This window comes from Aulostomus chinensis, chromosome 14 (assembly GCF_037954235.1).
Source record: "Aulostomus chinensis isolate RoL2024-O1b breed Wild chromosome 14, RoL_Achi_v1.0, whole genome shotgun sequence".
Classification (NCBI taxonomy): Eukaryota; Metazoa; Chordata; class Actinopteri; order Syngnathiformes; family Aulostomidae; genus Aulostomus; species Aulostomus chinensis.
In genome coordinates, this window is record NC_141333.1 from 9055593 (window position 1) to 9074613 (window position 19021).

Sequence of the window (19021 nt, forward strand, 5' to 3'; positions counted from 1 at the left end):
TCAAGACAGATGGACACACAGAGATTTCTTGCCTGTAGTAAGACACCCAGTAAGAAGACCAATGCTATTTTCTCAGTTTTTTATTAACACATATGAACATGTCCACTTGAAGGGACTACGTAGCAAATAGGTTCTCTTCTGAATTCAACTGAACACAAAAGGCTCATTTTTCTGTACATTCACTAAGGCTCTGTTTTAAGGGAAAACACAGGTTTCCATAAGGTGAACAATATCTAAAGGAATGATATTAAGTACTTTTATCCAGCATGTCAATTTATATTCATTTCTTTCTGACAGTATGGAGATGTTCAGCTAGTAGCAAAGTCTGCTCGGCCATATTTATTCATGTTTCCCAACTGAAGAACATCAAGAAGGGAGAAGGCAAGAACAGAACAAGCTGGAATATTGCTACTGCACTGAACCGATTCTGAACAGAGAAAAAGATTCAGAACTTTATTTAAGAAAAAAAAAACAACTTAAAATCAATCTTAACAAATATCACAGAACAGTCACCCCTTTTTATTACGGTGCTGTAGCTCTATGCAAAACTTGTTATCCCTCAGTCACATCTGCCAGTTTCACGTCACTTTAAATAAATGTAAAAACTCACACACAAAAAAATGCAAATATTTTAAACCATCAAGTTTCGGTACGAGGCAGCCATGCAGTATTGGAGCAGCGGTTCTGATAAAGGAAACGTTTTCGCAGGACAGTGAAAGGTCTTTAGTCCAAGTCTGTTCTGCAATACTGACGTGTCCATATGTTCATGGAAAGTTTTTGATTTCTGTTTCGTGGTGAGGCGTCAGCGCTCAGAACAATTATGACCTGCTGAACATTAGATGGAAGGCACCAGTTACGGCCAGCATGGACCGGAAGAACAATTACAGTGAGCTGAGACCGTTTTACTGTACATATGGGCATGTCAGTGTTTAATCATTTGGACCTCCGACAGTGGAAATAGTTAATGAAGGTATTTCTGAAAGGACAGCTGCGAAATAGCAGCTTCATAAGATACATGTTTGTGACAGTGATGTAGTTATGATGCTCAAACACCGAGGAAAATTAGCGCTGCTGAACGTCCCCTCGTCTCAAAGTCAGTGGGTTTTTTGGTTGAGTGCCAGGGCCAGAGGTTTACACTATCTTGCTTAATATACCTCGATGCTTTGTTTTACACAATAAAACATCAGTAAATATCAAACAACGATGGTTGCTAAAAATTGTCTAAACAAGAGTCGTCGCAGTCATACATCTACAGTGTAGCTCATTCGTAGCATAATGTTGGCTTTGTACTCCTTACGTATTTTTTTAGGCTTTCTAAATCTCAACAGTGGTGTAAGTTTTGTAAAGATTACCTTGGTGAGCAAAACATATACATTTCAGTATCTTTTGATCAGCACAGTTTATTTTCTGCGGTAATCAAAAATTCAATGTAAAAACCCCATTGGTATTTGGTCGAGGGAACCCACAGCAGTTTGGCCTCCAAAAATACGTAACATCTCCACAGCTCCCTCGTGAAAAGAATGCAAGGTAGTGAGAGTTCAAGTTTTGGATGCAAGAACAAGGTTGAACCAAAAGAACTTTGTACGGTGAACAAAATATGGATGAAATTTTCAACTGAGCCACATTTTAGGAGGCGTGTGCTTATCAACAAGCGAAATTAAAAATATAAAGGTGTGTGCTTGATATAAAGTTTTCTGAGAGACAAAGAATAACAGATAATCAGGGATGGTTTGCATCTGCCTGTTAAACTGTTAAGCAACTGACCATTGAAAAATTGGGTAGTTTATGCAGCACATTTCCTCTTTACACCATCCTCACTATTTTCAAAAACTCATGAGAACACTGAGCACACCCTGCACACAGATCCAATCAGGCAACACATGGATTCCATTTTAACCGACAGTGCAAAACAGCAGTGAACACTTGGATGAAGTCTCTGCTGCCCAGGGAAGGCAACGTACCCTCAGTGAAACCAGAAACCTGCTTCAATCCAGGCAGACGTACGGGAGGATGCCCAACTTGGTCTCGTCTCCGTACCGGTTCAAGGAGATGCACTCTGTCCAGTCGTACCAATTACCCTTCGTGTCAAAGCAACCATTGACCCCAGGCCAGCGCTGTGTGTGTAACCGGTTCAGGTCCTCGTTGCTGACCTCTCTGGTAACTCCAGGTAAATCCCTGGGTGGGGGTTCTGACATCAACACTTGTGTTTTCTTATTCTCTTCACTTCTGGGTTCATCTTCCTTCACAAGGAAGTGGGCACCGGGAATTTGGGAGCGAGATGATGACAGCACATTACTTTGCTGACTTAGGTACGACTGGACGATTTCATTCTTTGACAGCTCTGTCCAGTCAGCCTGCTGGAAGAAACCGGGGAGAACCGGAGTACTCTGTTTGGACTGTGCTGTCAATTGAGGCTCAGCTCTGTGACCCAGTTTGTCTTTGTCCTCCAGGGAAGACTCCTGAGGGAGGGAGGGTTTGAGTTGCCCTGTTACAGGGTTAAACATCAATTTCCTGTCTTTTAACCTGACCGATTTGGACTTGTTTTCAACAGTCTGTATATCTACATTTACCGCATGGTCCTTGGGCCTTTGTATCTGTCGTCTCCTTTTCCCTGCATTACTACAAGCATTGTCCTCTTTCACACTGTCACAACTGAGATTTGGGTTCAGAGACACATTGGTAGGTCTGCTTTTCAAGTCCAATCCTGCAGACCATGAACCCTGAACACACAGGTTGAAAGACGGCTCCAATCCCAAGGTGTCCGCAGACCTGGGCTTCACAGTGCGGCTTGAGACACTCTGTGTTTGTGGTGCAATTTGTTTGACAACAGCTTCCTGCTCTTGAGTTTGAATAATGGGCAATAAATGTCGGGCACTTCTGCGTAGATGCTGCCCCCCAGAGGCAGCTGGTTCTGGTCTGGCTTGCTGCTGTTGGACTGAGGCTTCTGACAGCAAAGAGGTGCTAGGAGACTTCTTGTATCCCGGAGTACTTAGAAGAGGTTTTACCGAGCTGAAAGGGATTTTATCTCGCCTGTCATGGTCCTGAGGCTCAGCATTGTCCTTCTCTGAAGGCAGATGTACACGAGATTCTGTAAAAATCTCTGAGTTCCTGCCGATCCCATTGATTGGCGGCTGTTTGGCATTTTGTCTCTTATCATTACAAGTGATTTTTTGGGATGTCTTGGCTGGCAGTAGCTGCCCTTCATTCTGGTCACTTTTACGTTTCCCGTTGCTGGGCTTCTCCGCCGTAGGAGGGTTGCAGTTATTAAAGTCATTTCTGTTCTTCAGCTCCTGGCCGGTTTTACCTGATGTTAGACTGGCAGCTGGAGAAGAGACGCAGGGATGAGCTTCACCGTTGGAAGACCATGATGCACCAGGGTGGCCTTTGGACAACACCTCACTCTTCACCGGCTCAATTAACTTCTGCCAGGTTCGCAGGAGATTCTTGGCCCTTTTTGCAACAGCCTCATTCTTGGTGTTCCTCCGGACATCATTGATGAGTTTACCAAGTCGTGTTTCCTTGACAGAGATAAGATGTGTAACAGTGGCTGTGATTTAACATCTAAAAAAATGTAAAAGTCAACTACGTTTTTATTTTAACTACACACAAATAGGTCGTACTGTAACCTACCTCCAGCGCCTCTTTGGTGATAGGATATTTCTCCAAAAAAGAGATAACCTCCATAACCATTATCAAGTTGCATATCTGCTGAAAGACAGGAAAGTTGGTGCATCACAATCTGGAGACCTCGTACTTTTGTCAGCATTTTATTGACATCCAAATACAGTTGGGATTTGTGAATCTTATGGGCCTTAAAGCCAAAATTATTCATATCAAGAGAGGGTCTCACAAACTCAAGATATAATTTGAATAGACTTTCAAATGTGCACCTGTGCACCAAAACACAAACAGGTTTCAGGCACTGCACAACAAACCGAGACTGCATGCAAATGTGCTTTTTTGGTTCAACAAGAAGTGATTTCTACATTGTAGTGAGGACAAAGTGTAGACTAGCCGCCTCTCAACTGGCTGTCAGAGTTGACTTTTAACTAAGAGCGCACCATTAATCAAATTTTAATCGTAATTTCCATACACCCCAAACCACATTACTCAAATAGCAGTGGGGTGATAATTGTTCAGTGCTGATTGTGTGTCAGGATACCGTTTATAAATCAATTATTGTGCTCCTGGCTTGAAGTCATAGTCTATATACTTAAAAAAAATCTTTGTATGATTCACATCCTCACAAAAATCACGCCATTATCCCTCTAATGTATTTTTTTTAATGAAAATTAGGATGATGGGGAAAAAATAATGTTCCCTCTAATTTTAAGAGTAGTGCTTTATGACAATAATGTAAGCCATTTGTAATTTCTGTTTAAAAAAGTCTCTAAGATATTCAATAAAGGAGAAATTCAAACGCTAATGATGGGAATAATCACTGTTATGACATTTTGATATAAACCCACTGGGGCTCCTTTCACAATGGGTTGTTACAAGTTATTACAGGGCATTAAAAGTGCACTCTTCGTTGATGCATTAGCTTGAGTAAGTGGTGCATTATATCTTTGTGTTTTCCTGGTGGGAGTTATATCCTAACCACAGATTCCCCCTTCTTAAATCAAGTCTTGTGCATTTACGTGTACATTAATGAGCAAACATTCCCACATCTCCAGCCCCCAACAACAGCCAGCAAGCCAGCTTTTCAAATGCCTCACTTTCGCTAACTAACGAGCTAATTAGCAAGCAACCAGCATGTAGCTACACCGGTTGTCGCTACTCTTGACAACGGTCCGCAGCGACCTGAGCACGGTTAGGCTCGGCTGCCACTCCGCTCATTCTTGGGAAAGTAACGGGTGTTAACTCACATTGCTCTGGTCGTCGATGGCCTGTAGCAGCCGGTCTCTCATCACCTGCGGAGTGGCTATTGCCGCTGTCATCGCCGGGCAGTGAGGCAGGCTGAGACGGTCACACACGGCAGAGGTGGACGCGATGGCAGACCCGCCAACACTCACAAGCTTGACGGGCTCGTTTCTGTGGCAGCCAGCATGTCTTTTCTGATGCTTGCTTCTTTGTTTTTGTTTGTCGATGTACCGTAATATCCGTCCAGAGCGTAAAGTCAGCCCGGGGAGGCGCCTCACCCGGTTGACGATCAGCCTCCGGCTCCTCCTCCGCTCCATGCTCCGCCTCTGTCCGGTGGCTCTTTTTTGTGGAGCGCGTGCGAAGTGCATGATGGGAGACGTTGATGTGAACGTCAGTGAGTCGAGCTGTCAGGCGGTTGTGTGCTTGGAAAAAATGTTTGCAGCTTCATTTTAATACCTATACATTTTTCAAACACACAAATTGCTCAAGATCTTTAACAGCAAACGAGTGAGACGTGTGCTGTTGGTATTTAAGTGCAAACCCTAACCTTTAATCATAATTCTAATCATAAAAAAACAAATAGAAATTACAATAAAATGTGCTGTGCATATGTTTTTTTTGTAATTCATTACTTTACTGTAAATATACTTCTCACTTTTATTCTGTTACACCAACATGTCTGGAATGTTCTGCTTCATAATATTTACGTGACTGAATGACGAGTGAATGTTTAAGTGTAAAAATATAAATTAAAAAAAAATGAAAAAATTGTCTTAAGACATGTTGCGTTTCTTGTTTTCTTCCAAGGAAGCTAATTTACGATGGAACCCTCAGAGGAAATTGAAAAAAACAATCACAATAAATTGAAGGTTCTCAGTTTCACCAGAAAAAAATCAAAAACAAAAAGAACCCACACATTTTCCCCTTGCTTATTTAATTTTTTCTTATTTGCCTTCGAGGCCATTTTGCTGTCAGTTTAATGTAACTTATATGCGATTTATATTTTCACTTAAATCCTAATTTTCTTTTAAAACAAGAATTTGAATGAAATAAAACACGCCATTATCCCAGCACAGCATTTGCCACAGAAAATATTTTATCACCTAGAGTACTTGTTTTTTAAAATACTTTGTGTTTTCTACATTTTTCAGAATTTTATATTCAAAAAAATGTTCATTCACAGGGATAACATACTCGTCACTTGATGGTACTGTTGCCTTATTATAAGGCAGATAGATAGATGGATGGATGGATGGATAGATAGATAGATAGATAGATGCTGTAGATAGATAGATAGATAGATAGAGATAGATAGATAGATAGATAGATAGATAGATAGATAGATAGATAGATAGATAGATAGAGATAGATAGATAGATAGATAGAACACACTTTTCAGGCTAGCATGCCAACCAAAACATGCACAAAAACCAGTTATAATCTTAATATGTTCATCAAGTCATCTCACAGTCACTGGATAAGAAAACTGTTTTTACTGAAAGTGAACAGTGATACACTTCCTTAATAATGCAAATACATTTACTTCCAGCTCCAGAGAGAAAGAAACTAGCATTTTTATCTGAGTGGCCGCATCAGATAATCTGAATTGATACACACCTGAAGTCTTCCAGTTTATGGGTGAATTTTAAGATGTTGATCACACAAAACCATCGGACTCTTAAAGTAAATCTGAAGGAAACAGGACTAAACAGATGTCGCAGTCCATCACAAAACTACCAGCAACAACATGAACTTGGTAAATCAGAGCTCCACCTCTTACTGCAGCTGTATGTGAGGTTTAAGGAGGAGGATGAAGCGAAATCTAGCCATAATATTTAACCGTGCTATTTCTTTAAGAAGTAAACAGACTTGGTAGAGAGAAAAAAGTTGTGTGAAGAAGCATCGAACACCAGAGTTACAGCCTTAACACAAAGATTAAAAAAAAAGTTGAAACATTTAAGTCGGTCTTACTAAGACAAAATAAATACAGCAATTTATAGATTTCTGTACAGCAAGCAGGATGTAGTGGGCGGTCAAGAAAATAGAGCACCGTTACAATTAAAAAAGGGTCGAAGAATCAGGAAAGTTCTAACAGGAGCATCCATCTTGAAAAATAACCATTCCAGAGAGATTCCAGTCACAGCCAGCGTTGATCACGACCCAAATAATCTACGAGGAAGGACGAAATTCAGTTAGACAAGACGCAAGTTCACATTCTGTCCAGCAGATTTCTAAAGGAATGCAATTTATACATGTTAAGTCTTTACGCAGACATTCAAGTGTTCGAAAATAATATAGTATTTGCCAGCATGTACATGTCATCTGTGTCTTCAAAAAAATACTCATGGTCAGAACAAAGTGAATAAGAGGACTTGAGAGTTTCTTCCTTATCAATACATGTTAGGAAATGATCAATGTCAACAATGAAGTAGACTTTCTCCAATTCTTCAGCTTTACTGTTATGGCTGTAGTTTATAACCAACAATTTTTTTTTGTCCCCACTGGGGATTTAGTTCTTAAATATGTGACAATAATTGATCATTTTACTTCACATATTACAATTTAATAATTCCCTAATGCAGTGGGGACTTTGATGCTTTATCAAGTATGGGTAAGATTGAGTCACAATATACATCAGTTCATGGAAAGGTGGAACATGTCACCTCAGGAAACAGGGTGACGGATTGATGCATTTTATCAGCTTACACACAACAGAGGAGGTGTGCAGCAAAGTCAGGATAACATTGATCTGATCAATTCAAAGTCTAGTCTTTTAATCGCATTTGTGTAAATATATGTACAAATATCCAATAATATTTCCAGCTGCATCTCAAAGTGTAACATTGTAACTCCAAACTCCAATTACATCTAGCTTTACTCACAGTATCATGCAGAACATGATGAAGATGTTCCACAGAGCGATGAAGATCCTGAAGTATCGCAAGCTGAGCAGAAACTCTCTGATGTTGTCACCTTAGAACGTAATTTTTTCCAGGTTATGTATTGAGAATACAGGGAATTTCTGTTTCCTTTTGAAGAGTCAACTAACACACACACACACACACACACACACACACACACACACACACACACACACACACACACACACCTGTTGTTGGTGCTCTGGACTCATCTCCAAATCCTTGGGACTCCTTCCTTTTCCTAGAAAACAATTCCCCCCTCTGATTAAACTTGTTCTTTGAATGTGTAACTTTGATAAGGTCTTTACGTTTATTACAGCGACTAATTCCTGACTGTGTCAACTGTTACTTACAGCTTGAAGTTCAGCACAGCCCCAGCATTCACCAGTAAGGTCCTGGAGAAAGAGAAACCCTATCAGTTGTGTCATGATGTCGTCTATCCAGCTGAGCTAAAGTTAGCTGGTGAGCTGGCACTAGCATGGAGCTAGTTAGCTTGAATTTAGCTTGACGGCTCGCTCCCTAAACAACAACATAGTGAGTCATACAAATACAGCGGAAATCCATGTTGATAAAAATGTGCTCTAACACGAAACATGACCAAATCAAACACATTACCCGAATATCAATAGATCTCCGATCATCGTGTCCCCAAAACATCAAAGTACAAGGCTTACTTCCGTGTTCGCATCCTGGAATGTGACCAATAGGATGTCAGAATCTAAAGCTACATATGGGGTATTTAGCCCTAGTTTTGGTTTGTCAGACAAGGCTCTTCTCCCACAGCGATCACAGCTCAAAAGATTTGAAGTATTGTTAGCAGGAATTGTCAGAACTGGACAGCTTTATGAAGGGATTCAGAATATTTTGACATTTATTATCTATTCATATGGCGACTAAGATGTTTCCTTGTAAGACCTAATGGGGGGGGGGGGGGGGGGCTGAATGATGCATACCTAACCTGACATCAGTAATGTGGTGTTTAGGGCCCCCTGGTGGAGGCGGCGGTTGCTGCCCTGATTATGATTACAACATAAAAGAAAAAAATAGGGATTTATTGTATTTCATACAAATCAAAATGATGGTTTTATTTATATATTGTGCCTTACATGTCATTCGCTGGGGCTGTCACAGCCGGTGACGTCTGGTGATAGCGAATGTTGCCGAGCTGTCACCGGTCATTTGAATGTGACTTGAAGACTGGATCCGGATTAACGATCGTTGTTGTTTTTATGAGTATGATTTTGTTATATTGTGTTGTCCCTGGTGTAGTGAATATAAACAAACACCAGGAAGATGATGGAAACATGAGAACCAGCCTTTTGATTCGCATTGCCAAGCATCTGCCGTGCAAACCTCCTCCTGCCGCCGAGAAGCGGAGCAGCTGGCAGGGAGCGCAGGCGGTGAGGACGATGATGATGATGAGGATGATGATGATGTTGTGGAGATGAGTGGTATTAATAGGACGACTTGAGCGTCACAGGCTTTCACTGTCGAGACCGGGGGGCTTGGTGGAGAGTCCGTGGACCGGGTTGGGGGGGCTTCGGATCTGCGCAGTTGGACTTAAAAGAAAACAGGAATTCACCGTTTCTCAGACATGGATGTGCTGGCAGTTCTGAATTTGGGCGATCTTGCCCAGGTTTTCTCCAAAATGGGAATGTTTCCTGTGTTCGATCTCGCTTATTACATCGTGTCCATCCTCTACCTCAAGTATGAGCCAGGTGAGCTTGTTTCACACTTTTTTTGATGGCTTTTATTTGACAAGTAGCTTTGACACATAACGCATGCTATTTAGCAGGCACGATCGTCTGTGTGTACATTTATTGTAGAATAACAGATTTCCATGTCAAGGAATTTCACAAATAATGAAAAAAACACGTTAAAGTTGCATCATAAATGGAAGTTATTTTGTCGGTGATACAACTCTAAATTGTTCTGATATCCCTACAAGGACTTTCTGCTGCTTATCATACCCCCCCCCCCCCCCCATATAAATATAAAGCATGACCTGTTACATAATTGCGGAACACTGCTTGCTGGGTCTGAGGGGAAAGTGTGTTGCCGCAGCACCCTGACCCCATTTAATCACTGAAGTAGATTAAACCACTTTGGGTATTATGTGATATTTTCCACGTTTTAACTCCTTTGAGAATGGAGAGCCTGAGGAGGATGAAACCTGAGAGATGAGCCTGTGCATACCAGCAACTTAGGCAAAAAATAGAAGATCCTGAAATAGACATTGAAGCCCCTCTGCTCTTGTAGGCCTCGAGACAAATTGTTTGTTAGTTACACTGAATTTTAAGCTGCCGAGCGAGCATTTAACTATTTGTTGATATGGTTAAATGTCATAAACTGTAGCGCTTCAATGATGCATGCAACCCTCATCAACTCCCTCGTTCAATGTAACTCAGTCGTTTTCCTGTCAAACATTTGTTATGGGTCCAAAAGACTGAAATTTATCTCATCAGTTCCGATGTATTTCTCAAAAGTGATGCTCCAGTTTGCAGTCAGGACAACACTGTAATCTGCAACACCAGAATTTAATCATTAGGCTTCAGTTCACCTGGATGAAACAGTCACTAAAGAACATTAATGGATAGGTGCTTTTTCTCACGGAGTAAAATTTGTTCTGGCCTCCTCTTGAATAATTCTGCAGGAGGTTTAACTGTGCTCCGTTTGTTTGTGGTGTTCAATCTGAAGATATAAAAATAAGTTTCTTTTTAAAGTTTCTTCTTGGAATGAATATTTTAATTGACTTTCCAGAAACGTTAGTCTAAATTAGTTGATTTGAACAGAGCACATTTGTAAGGATATGACAGCATAGTTTTTGTAATCATGAAGTGGCATGAACAGCATTCAACGCACCACATTTATGTGCTAATTCAAAAAGGCTTTCCTGCGTCTTTAACAGTTTAATGTGGTTTAACTGAGTCTGTAGCAGGCAGCAAACAGCTTCATGCTGTACCTGTGAAGGCATCATTTTATTTTACAGTAAAATCCCTGATGCTGCCAATAATTGCATGATAACATTGAGGCCACATGTGTGTTAGGTCACACTGCATGCTGGAACGGTTTAAGGGGTCAACATGGGTGTGGTGGGAGAGACAAGTGTCGGGGTCAAAGGTTAAGGCAGACCTGACAGTTGCAAGGCAAGAGACACAGATGAGCCGGATATATTTATAGGGTGGCATTTGTCAGCATCAGATTGCTTTCAAACCCAGCGCCAGTTGCACCAAGACACCCTCACCCACCTGTTGTTGGACATTTGTGAGAAGCAGCCGTGCTCTGCTCACGTCTCACTTTACTGTCTCTAACAATGTGTGTCACATAAGTCCAAGTATATGCAGAGTCTTAAAATCATACTTACAGATAAAGAAGCAATCCTGAGACAATATCACATTCCTTTGACGGTATAAGAAGACAAGTTGGATATACTTGTACTTAAAGGAACACGAGAGCTTTTGGAAATGTGCTAATTTACCATCCTCCCCAGAACCAGACCAGAGGGTACAGTAGGGAGCTGAGACCCACAGAAACCTGTTGTCTGCTAGTTGGGCTCAGGGCAATGAATTGCAAATGAGTGGGAAATGTTAGCCCGACTCAAAGTCATCACATAGATAAGGCTCAAGATCTAGGTTTATCCATGATGGGTCATCCTGTTCTAGTAATTAACAACGGTTTTGTTTTATAGGCTGAAGTGGCATTGGAGCTTTTAGGTGGTGCGTTAGCAGCTTTGTTGGGAGAGTAGTTAGGACTGTGTCTGATTTCAAAATGACAACATCTCGTGGTTTCAAAGTGTTATTTCATAGTGAATATAATGCGCAGTTATATTGGTGCAGTAAGGGATTGGTTTGGGGAAAATGTGTACCTGATGACTTTTGACAAAGGTATTCTACCACTTCCAACCAGCTATCATTCATTGCGCTAAGCTAAGAAGCATTCAGCAGGTCTCCGCTGGGTTCAGCTCCCTCACGCTAGCTCCCTGATGCTCTCTCTGCTCAGCGCCAAACACACACAGTCACCAACTAGCTGGTTAACAGTAATGGAAGATAAGAGCCAAAGATTTACCCAGAGAGTGAAAACAGATCTAAAGAAACATGAAGGTAGATGACTCAAAATGTTGCCCCCGAGTTTTCTGCTCAACTTTTTGCATGAACACATTTCCTAAAGCAGAGTTTACAAATTGTAAATTTGCTGTAAATATTAACCTATGATAAAAAGCGTGCTATCAGGGCGTGCACTGAAGTGACGGATTGGGTGTGGACTACAAAAAGCCACATGGACACACAAGGCTTTAACTGATAATAGATGTTGAAGGTCACTGCCTCCTTAAGGTCACAGCGTCGCTCTGCAGGAACTAAGTCAAGCGTTTCATCTGACCTCTCTAATTCCAAAAAGAACTTTCATGTTCTTTGATGAATTTTGACAATTAAACATTGTTCATAGATCTAGAAAATGAAATTGCAACAAAAAAAGCTCTACAATGGAGATCGGTGTGTGTTGGTTTAATTAATAATTGTTTTCCACTGTTATTTCTTTGAATTAAAGGGGAACTCCACCGATTTTACACATCAAAGTCTGTTTGAAGGCATTATGGAATGCTGCTGCACATGAGAAATAATGTTGAGGGCCTTTTGAGATCTAACTGTGTTTTTATCTCAGAATATGAATGAAAGCAAGTAAACACAGTGTGCTTGTGCCTGTGTGTGTGTGTGTGTGGGGGGGGTGTCAGGTTCTCTTGATTTCATTGTCTTTCATGATAACGTTGTTAGAGTGAATTGCTAAATTCAGTTTAAAAATGTACTTTAACATTACGCAGCATGTTTTTGGCTATGTGGCTAATACAGTGATGTTTTTTAAAAGTGTCAGTCATAAAGTTTAGGTTGGTCTTGGAGGCTGCGACAAGCCCACCCAAGCCCCTGATGTTAGTGGGTCTTAGTGTGAGACCAGTAGAGAGTTGGTGCCAGTCTGGAACCAGCTTTTCCTGGGCATGAAAATCCCGCAAGCGTGTACTGTGTTTAATTACTGAAAAACATGAACTTGTATATCAGAATAATGCAAAGAAGGCATTTATGAAGGAAGCTAAGAAGGGAACAAGAGAAAAATGAAACCCTTACCTGCTGCTAGTCACTAAGTCAGAGCAACACTATCATCGTAATACATCCACACTGTGGTGGGTCATGATTGACAGTTAGAGTAATGAGACCCATCAATAACACAAAAGCTGTCAAAGTGGAAGCAGAATTCATCTCACGTATAAACACGTTCCTTCTCCTCTCTCTCCCTGTCTTGTTGACAAGACTGACTTCATCATGTTGCAAGAGTGCAGCGCTGCCAATTCTCATATTTAGCAGATTTGAATGAGGCAGCAGCATTTTACGCTTTGTACCAGCAGAGGGAGCTGCTGCTACGCAAAAATACGTAATGGTGCTTTAAATGGTTTTGAAGCTGATTTGCAGCCACTAGGAGTTGTTCAAGCCTGGCATTCCCAGTTGGACACATTGCAGCATAGAAATGTTTTAATCCAAAGGTTTGATTTCAAACCTAGAGGTTCATTGTTTGTTTCTTATTTGTAAAGGAACACTTTCAGCAACTGGCCATAACAAGTCCTGGTTTAAGCGTGGGGTCATAGAGACCTGAAATTATCCCTACATGATACTGACTATGTGACATATGATATTTATACACACACACACACACACACACACACACACACACACACACACACACATGTTCCACTGTGTGGGAGTGATAATCCCTGACAGCTCTTTTTCTGTTTTGCAGGCTCGGTGGAGGTTTCTCGCAGGAGTCCCGTGGCCTCCTGGCTCTGCGCCATGCTCTACTGCTTCGGTAGTTACATTCTGGCTGACATCATGCTTGGAAGCAGCCCCCTCGACTATTTCCAACACAACAGCCACATCCTGCTGGCCTCAGCCGTCTGGTGAGAGAATTTACCCCTCACGTGGTTAAACCTGTCTTTTTTTGGTCACATTTTATAGCAAAATACACACTCTCTCTCTTTCTTTCTCTCTTTCCTTCTCTCTCTCACACACATACACACACACACACACATAATATATAACTGAATCAGATTTGGCCGATGACTTCTGAGATGATACCAGGGTTGTCTGGCTCTGTGGATAGTTTTACATTTATACTGAAATTTTAAGACAAGTAAATATGTGCATGGCGAACATTCTTTCGGAAGGATCAAATATTACATTACATTTAGGAACCGATCAGCTCTGCAGCTTCAGGTTGAACATGTCATGAACATCAGTATCACTGTTCAGAATCACGCAATGGTGTAAAAATGGTGAAAATGTCCACATCGTGCTCTGCATCTTATCTTCTCCGTCATCTTGTGATATCAGCAGCTGAAATCTAGTAAACAGGAAAAGGTTTGCTCCATCAGCGGGAGAATGACCGGACACATTCCTCTGTATTTCTCTCTTTGAACCCATCTTAGGTACCTCATCTTTTACTGCCCACTGAACCTCTTCTATAAATGTGTGGCGTTTCTGCCCGTCAAACTGGTGTTGGTTGCCCTGAAGGAGGTCGTCCGCACTCGCAAGATCGCAGCCGGTGTTCACCACGCCCACCACGCTTACCACCATGGCTTCTTCATCATGGTCATCGTCGGTTACGTCAAAGGTCAGTGAGTGTCTGGTCGTCATCCTGTCAGATTTAGCCACCTTTACAAGTTTGAAACACTGTAATCTGCAGACAAGAGTTTCTTCGAGTGAGTTGCTGAGAGATAATCTGGTTCTCAGTACTATTAAAATGTTAATTTCATTCTATTAGTGAATGAGCAGTGATGAACTGCTTTATTGTGTTAAACAACAAAAGCATCTGAAGAAAAGTTGCTAGGATTTTGTGAAAGAATGAAAAGTACAGTGACAAAGAGATCTGGGGGTTCATAAAATGTGAGATTATATTTCAAAATGTAGTCAGATGACAAATTAGCTGACTACTTGTGAAAATATTAGCTACATCTCAATGAATAAAGTAATCAGAGAGAGCAGTAAATAAGCATGTTAAGTCTGCACCAGGCCTTTCATACAGGTAAAAGAGGAAAAGATGAGTTGTAAACCAGAATATATTTGACTATCTAAGAGCCAGCGACAAAAATTAGCTCCATGGTGGCACACAAGCTCGCAAAAGAGAGCAATGAAACCGAAGTTTCAACTCAATTCTGGCCCTTTGGGGCATTTATAGTCACCACGGCTGTTATCTGTGGTGCTGACAGCTGCTTTTATTGAGTGACAGCAAGTGACACCTTCAGTTGGATCCACAAAAGCCTGGTTTAAACATGAATGAGTTGCACATGTGCACACGAGTGAGGCCGAATTACCGACTGGGCAACTGGCCCACAGCTGCAGGATTGAAGGAGCCTCAAGGAGCTGCACGTCACATGTAGTCGAAATTTACCCTTTCAGGTAGAAAGCTATGATCAATCTGATTTCCTAATTATTACCACTTTATGTTTATACTGAGTATTCTTGAAGACCTGGGATGCGGGTAGTCCAGTGTAGAAATCATAAAGAAAACACAGTCAACATTTATTTTGAAGGACTAATGGGCAACTTGCAGTTAAATTTGCTACTCTCTACCACGCACTGGAATAAAATTCCGTTTAGTTGAAATATTACTTGATTAAAGTGTATTAAAGAGTATGGAACTAGCGCAAACGTATTCAAGTGTTTATACTGAGGTCTCACATGCAACAATGTTTATTTTTATCCTCTCAGGGTCTGGAGTGGCTCTCATGTCCAACTTTGAGCAGCTGCTGCGCGGAGTGTGGAGACCTGAGACCAACGAGATCCTCAGCATGTCATTGTAAGTGTATGTTTACTACTTTTTGAAGTACTCAATGCTGCATCCCAGTGGTGGATGGAAATACTTTACATTTGAGTATCTGGAGTCATTATTGATTAATTTATGGACATTTTTGGGATATACTGTCATGTCTCTTGTCTTATTCTGTGGAGGAGGGAGCATTAAAGCATGTTTCGCAGAAATGTTGTTGTTTCCCTTTGAAAAGGAGAGACTCATTACATTTTCCTCATTACAAGAAAAAAGGGACTTTTTTTAGTTGATTTGACATTTAAATATTTATGACTTGGACTGAAGTAAACCCTGTGATGAGAATTTAAAACTTAAGTACAGATGTTCAACATTTTGTTCACACACAAAACAGAGAACGTTTTTTGGAGGAAAAATGTGTAGGGTTCCTGTGTGTAAGTCATGTGGCTTCAACTCTCCGTCACATGACAACTTCTTCCTGGCTTTTATTTTTCAGCTTTATGAGTGATGAATTCTGAATAAATTTTAGTTTCATCTATCAACCAAACACTCAACTGGGCTACTCTCTGATCCAAGTAAACGGTCTCGGTTTCTTGGATGTTTCACGGTTGTTTTCCGTCTCTGCAGCCCAACCAAAGCCAGCCTGTATGGAGCCATCCTCTTCACCTTGCAGGAGGCCCACTGGCTGCCAGTGTCCAAGAGCATCCTCATCCTCGTCTTCACCCTCTTCATGGCAACAAGCAAGGTCAGTTACAGTGTTCTCAGATGAAGCCTCAACTTCTGCCTGATAATAATACTCATACTACGAATAATCATGGTATCTTGATTGCTTGATTGATTGAAACAACAACAACAACAAAAAAGCCCCAGATCATCTCATATTTAACACTGGTGGGTAAATTCAGGATTAAAACAAAGATTAGGCTGCATTCAGACCAAACTAGGTGCTGCTGCAGGTTTTCTGATTATTTGAATGGTGCAGTGGGGGTTACTGGTCTGTAAATATAATGGAGCCAGGCTAAACCACCTCTCTACCCTCCTCAGGTCTTCATGACTGCCAGACACTCTCATGGCTCCCCCTTCGCCCTCATTGAGTCCTGGATTTGCCATCTGCTTTTCGGCTCCCCTTTGGGTGGCTCTGAGGACGACCACCACCCCGCTGCCTCATCATCACCGCTCAAAACCAAGGAGGAGCTGAGCGACGGCGCTCGCAAGAGGAAGGCTAAGAAAGCAGAATAGAGGCACTGAACCAGTGAAACTGCATCTGACTCGCCCTCATGGCCTCCACGAGACGGTACGTCCCATTCCTCTCACGGAAGGGGGGCAGCGTGATGAGACCCTTATTATTAGAGCAAAATGGTGCTCTACATTTTATATATCTCCAGGACTCTGTAAATACAATGGCCAATGATTCACTCTTCAACCCCCCAACTGGACATTTGAAAGCTTTTTATTTATCTGCAGCAACACTGAGTGGTGGCCCATGATGGCTGGATGAGGTTCCACATCAGACGTTGTTTTACCGACTGTTTTAGTCCATCTGTCTTTCTTTCAGTACATAAAGAAAGTACCAACACGATCAAAATCAATCAAATGTGAATAAAGCATTATGTGAAAGAACATTGCTGCTTTTTACATGAAGATGAAGATAAATCCATGCCTTTAAATAAAATAAAGAAAACCTTTTTTTTGGTCTTTGTGGTTTTTAATTGTATTTTTTCATTTATATTTATCCCTGTTTTCGCTATTTGGCAGTGACAAATGATGAATGCCAGCGTTCTATTTTTAATCAAGTCCAGTTTCATTTTATAATATTTCAATACATCAACATGTTTTAAATTGATGATCAAGGTTCGGTCTTTGCAGAAGTTGCTGACTTTTTAAAGGATGTTCTAATTTATCTTTGAACTGAGAAAATTTAGTGAGCATTTTGGCATTAAACCTGTAAAAGATAAACAAATGCGCAATGTGTGATTGTTTCTCATTTTGCTTTGACACTGTATGTGTTTTTTGTTCTTTAACATTCCAAACTACGTAACAATCAAAAATACCCTGAGATTCACTTAATGTGAACATTAAGAGGTGTAAAATCAGATCCTTTTGTCATATTTTTTGACAAAATTTTACTCTTAGAAGCTTTGTAGTGACCTTGAGCTCACTACTTGCTTGATTATTTACTTTCCTGACGGCTCAGATGGTCTTGGAGTTGTGTGTTTATCGTTATTATGCAGCTTTATTGATCTGTTAGACCCCGGAACCTCTTAAACATTAAAAAAAAAACACACAAAAGTCTCCCTGAGATTATAAATGGATGTCTCAAAACTTTCTCCGGGTAGATCACCAAAGTTCTGTGTTTTCAATCAGTACGTCACGCAAGTTCTTCGGTCTTGCTACCTGCAGATGAACTTTTCAACATTTTTTCAGCAGACGGTGAGTTGGTAGTTCAGGTTAGAAGCTATACTGTACCTAGTGAAGCAAACACACAGCAAGATTACTCATCAAAACCTCAGATTGTTCTCTTATCATGCTGTCATGACTCTGGATAACCATCAAATTTAGAATTCAAGTCAATCTAAGACCTAAATGATCTTGGTTCACCCATCCATCCATCTTCCTCTTATTACTATTAAGGGTCATGGGGGGGCTGGAGCCTATCCCAGCGTCAACGGGTGAGAGGCGGGGTTCACCCTGGACAGGTCACCAGTCCATCACAGGGCCATCACATAGAGACAGACAACCATTCACACTCACAGTCACACCTACAGTCAATTTAGAGTATCAATCAGCCTCGTCCCCTCTTGATGTCTTTGGACTGTGGGAGGAAGCTGGAGTACCAGAGAGAACCCACACAGGAACAGGGAGAACATGCAGACTCCACACAGAAAGATCCCGTGTCTGAGCCGGGACTCGAACCCAGAACCTTCTTGCTGTGAGGCCACAATGCTAACCACTGCACCACCATGCAGCGAGCTTGGTTCATGTCACACCAATAAACTGCTCTATACCCCTGCAAGGTTCTGACTGGAAACACAAGGGGACTGTGCATTGCTGTTCATCACCGCTGGGGGAAAAAATTTTCTTCTGGGAGTCAAGTTTGCGATCTCTCTTTGGAGTTTAGAGTCACAGTTCTATGTGTTATTGTGAGCTATTATGTACGCAATAATCCTGATATTTGCTGGATTGAACTGCGTTTGCTTTTCAAGGTGCTCCTGCAGTAAAACATATCCTTCTCTCGTTTATTTTTTAGTGAACCAGGTATTGAGAGGTCTACGGTGATCAGCTGGCAGTCAGGAGGAGACTCATGTCTTCATCGCCTCTCTGTTACGTAACACTAAAGCTGTTAGGGGGTGAAGGGGGAAAGGTCTGAGGTCAAGCTGAGGTCACACATTGAGAAAGTCGGAAGCCCCCCCCCCGCCCCGCGCGCGCCACTGTGC

The 19021-nt window shown here is 41.4% G+C and overlaps 3 protein-coding genes across 4 annotated transcripts; 1 reads left to right on the top strand and 2 right to left on the bottom strand.

Moving 5' to 3' along the window:
• Nucleotides 1-77: 77 nt before the first annotated feature.
• Nucleotides 78-5261, bottom strand: LOC147249661 (mediator of RNA polymerase II transcription subunit 26). 2 transcript variants are annotated; one of them, XM_086225196.1, is made up of 3 exons: nt 4869-5261; nt 3631-3708; nt 78-3518 (listed from the first exon to the last, which is right to left on the bottom strand). In XM_086225196.1, the coding sequence occupies exons 1-3, from the start codon at nt 5229-5231 to the stop codon at nt 1986-1988; spliced, it is 1974 nt and encodes a 657-aa protein (XP_086081322.1). In that variant the 5' UTR covers nt 5232-5261; the 3' UTR covers nt 78-1985. The 2 variants fall into 2 exon arrangements, with proteins under 2 accessions (XP_086081322.1, XP_086081323.1); XM_086225197.1 differs by having other exon boundaries at nt 3631-3705; nt 4869-5257.
• A 1076-nt stretch (nt 5262-6337) lies between these two features.
• On the bottom strand, nt 6338-8505 carry smim7 (small integral membrane protein 7). The gene is made up of 5 exons (XM_086224038.1): nt 8400-8505; nt 8138-8179; nt 7973-8025; nt 7746-7836; nt 6338-7032 (listed from the first exon to the last, which is right to left on the bottom strand). Exons 1-5 carry the CDS (start codon nt 8423-8425, stop codon nt 7017-7019), a joined length of 228 nt encoding a protein of 75 aa, XP_086080164.1. The 5' UTR covers nt 8426-8505; the 3' UTR covers nt 6338-7016.
• Nucleotides 8506-8955: 450 nt separating this feature from the next.
• tmem38a (transmembrane protein 38A) lies at nt 8956-17457 on the top strand. The gene is made up of 6 exons (XM_086223925.1): nt 8956-9502; nt 13566-13722; nt 14251-14435; nt 15533-15620; nt 16215-16332; nt 16632-17457. The coding sequence occupies exons 1-6, from the start codon at nt 9379-9381 to the stop codon at nt 16824-16826; spliced, it is 867 nt and encodes a 288-aa protein (XP_086080051.1). The 5' UTR covers nt 8956-9378; the 3' UTR covers nt 16827-17457.
• Nucleotides 17458-19021: the final 1564 nt, after the last annotated feature.

What these genes read in the sequence shown, in the direction of transcription:
- LOC147249661 (XM_086225196.1), bottom strand. Translation starts at nt 5,231, where the DNA reads ATGCACTTCGCACGCGCTCCACAAAAAAGAGCCACCGGACAGAGGCGG. An exon ending in CCATCGACGACCAGAGCAAT is followed by an intron (nt 3,709 to 4,868) that starts GTGAGTTAACAC and finishes CCTGTCTTTCAG; the next exon opens with CAGATATGCAACTTGATAAT. An exon ending in TCACCAAAGAGGCGCTGGAG is followed by an intron (nt 3,519 to 3,630) that starts GTAGGTTACAGT and finishes ATCTCTGTCAAG; the next exon opens with GAAACACGACTTGGTAAACT.
- smim7 (XM_086224038.1), bottom strand. Translation starts at nt 8,425, where the DNA reads ATGATCGGAGATCTATTGATATTCGG. An exon ending in GGAGATCTATTGATATTCGG is followed by an intron (nt 8,180 to 8,399) that starts GTAATGTGTTTG and finishes CTCTTTCTCCAG; the next exon opens with GACCTTACTGGTGAATGCTG. An exon ending in GCTGTGCTGAACTTCAAGCT is followed by an intron (nt 8,026 to 8,137) that starts GTAAGTAACAGT and finishes ATTGTTTTCTAG; the next exon opens with GAAAAGGAAGGAGTCCCAAG.
- tmem38a (XM_086223925.1), top strand. Translation starts at nt 9,379, where the DNA reads ATGGATGTGCTGGCAGTTCTGAATTTGGGCGATCTTGCCCAGGTTTTC. An exon ending in CTGCTGGCCTCAGCCGTCTG is followed by an intron (nt 13,723 to 14,250) that starts GTGAGAGAATTT and finishes AACCCATCTTAG; the next exon opens with GTACCTCATCTTTTACTGCC. An exon ending in CATCGTCGGTTACGTCAAAG is followed by an intron (nt 14,436 to 15,532) that starts GTCAGTGAGTGT and finishes TTATCCTCTCAG; the next exon opens with GGTCTGGAGTGGCTCTCATG.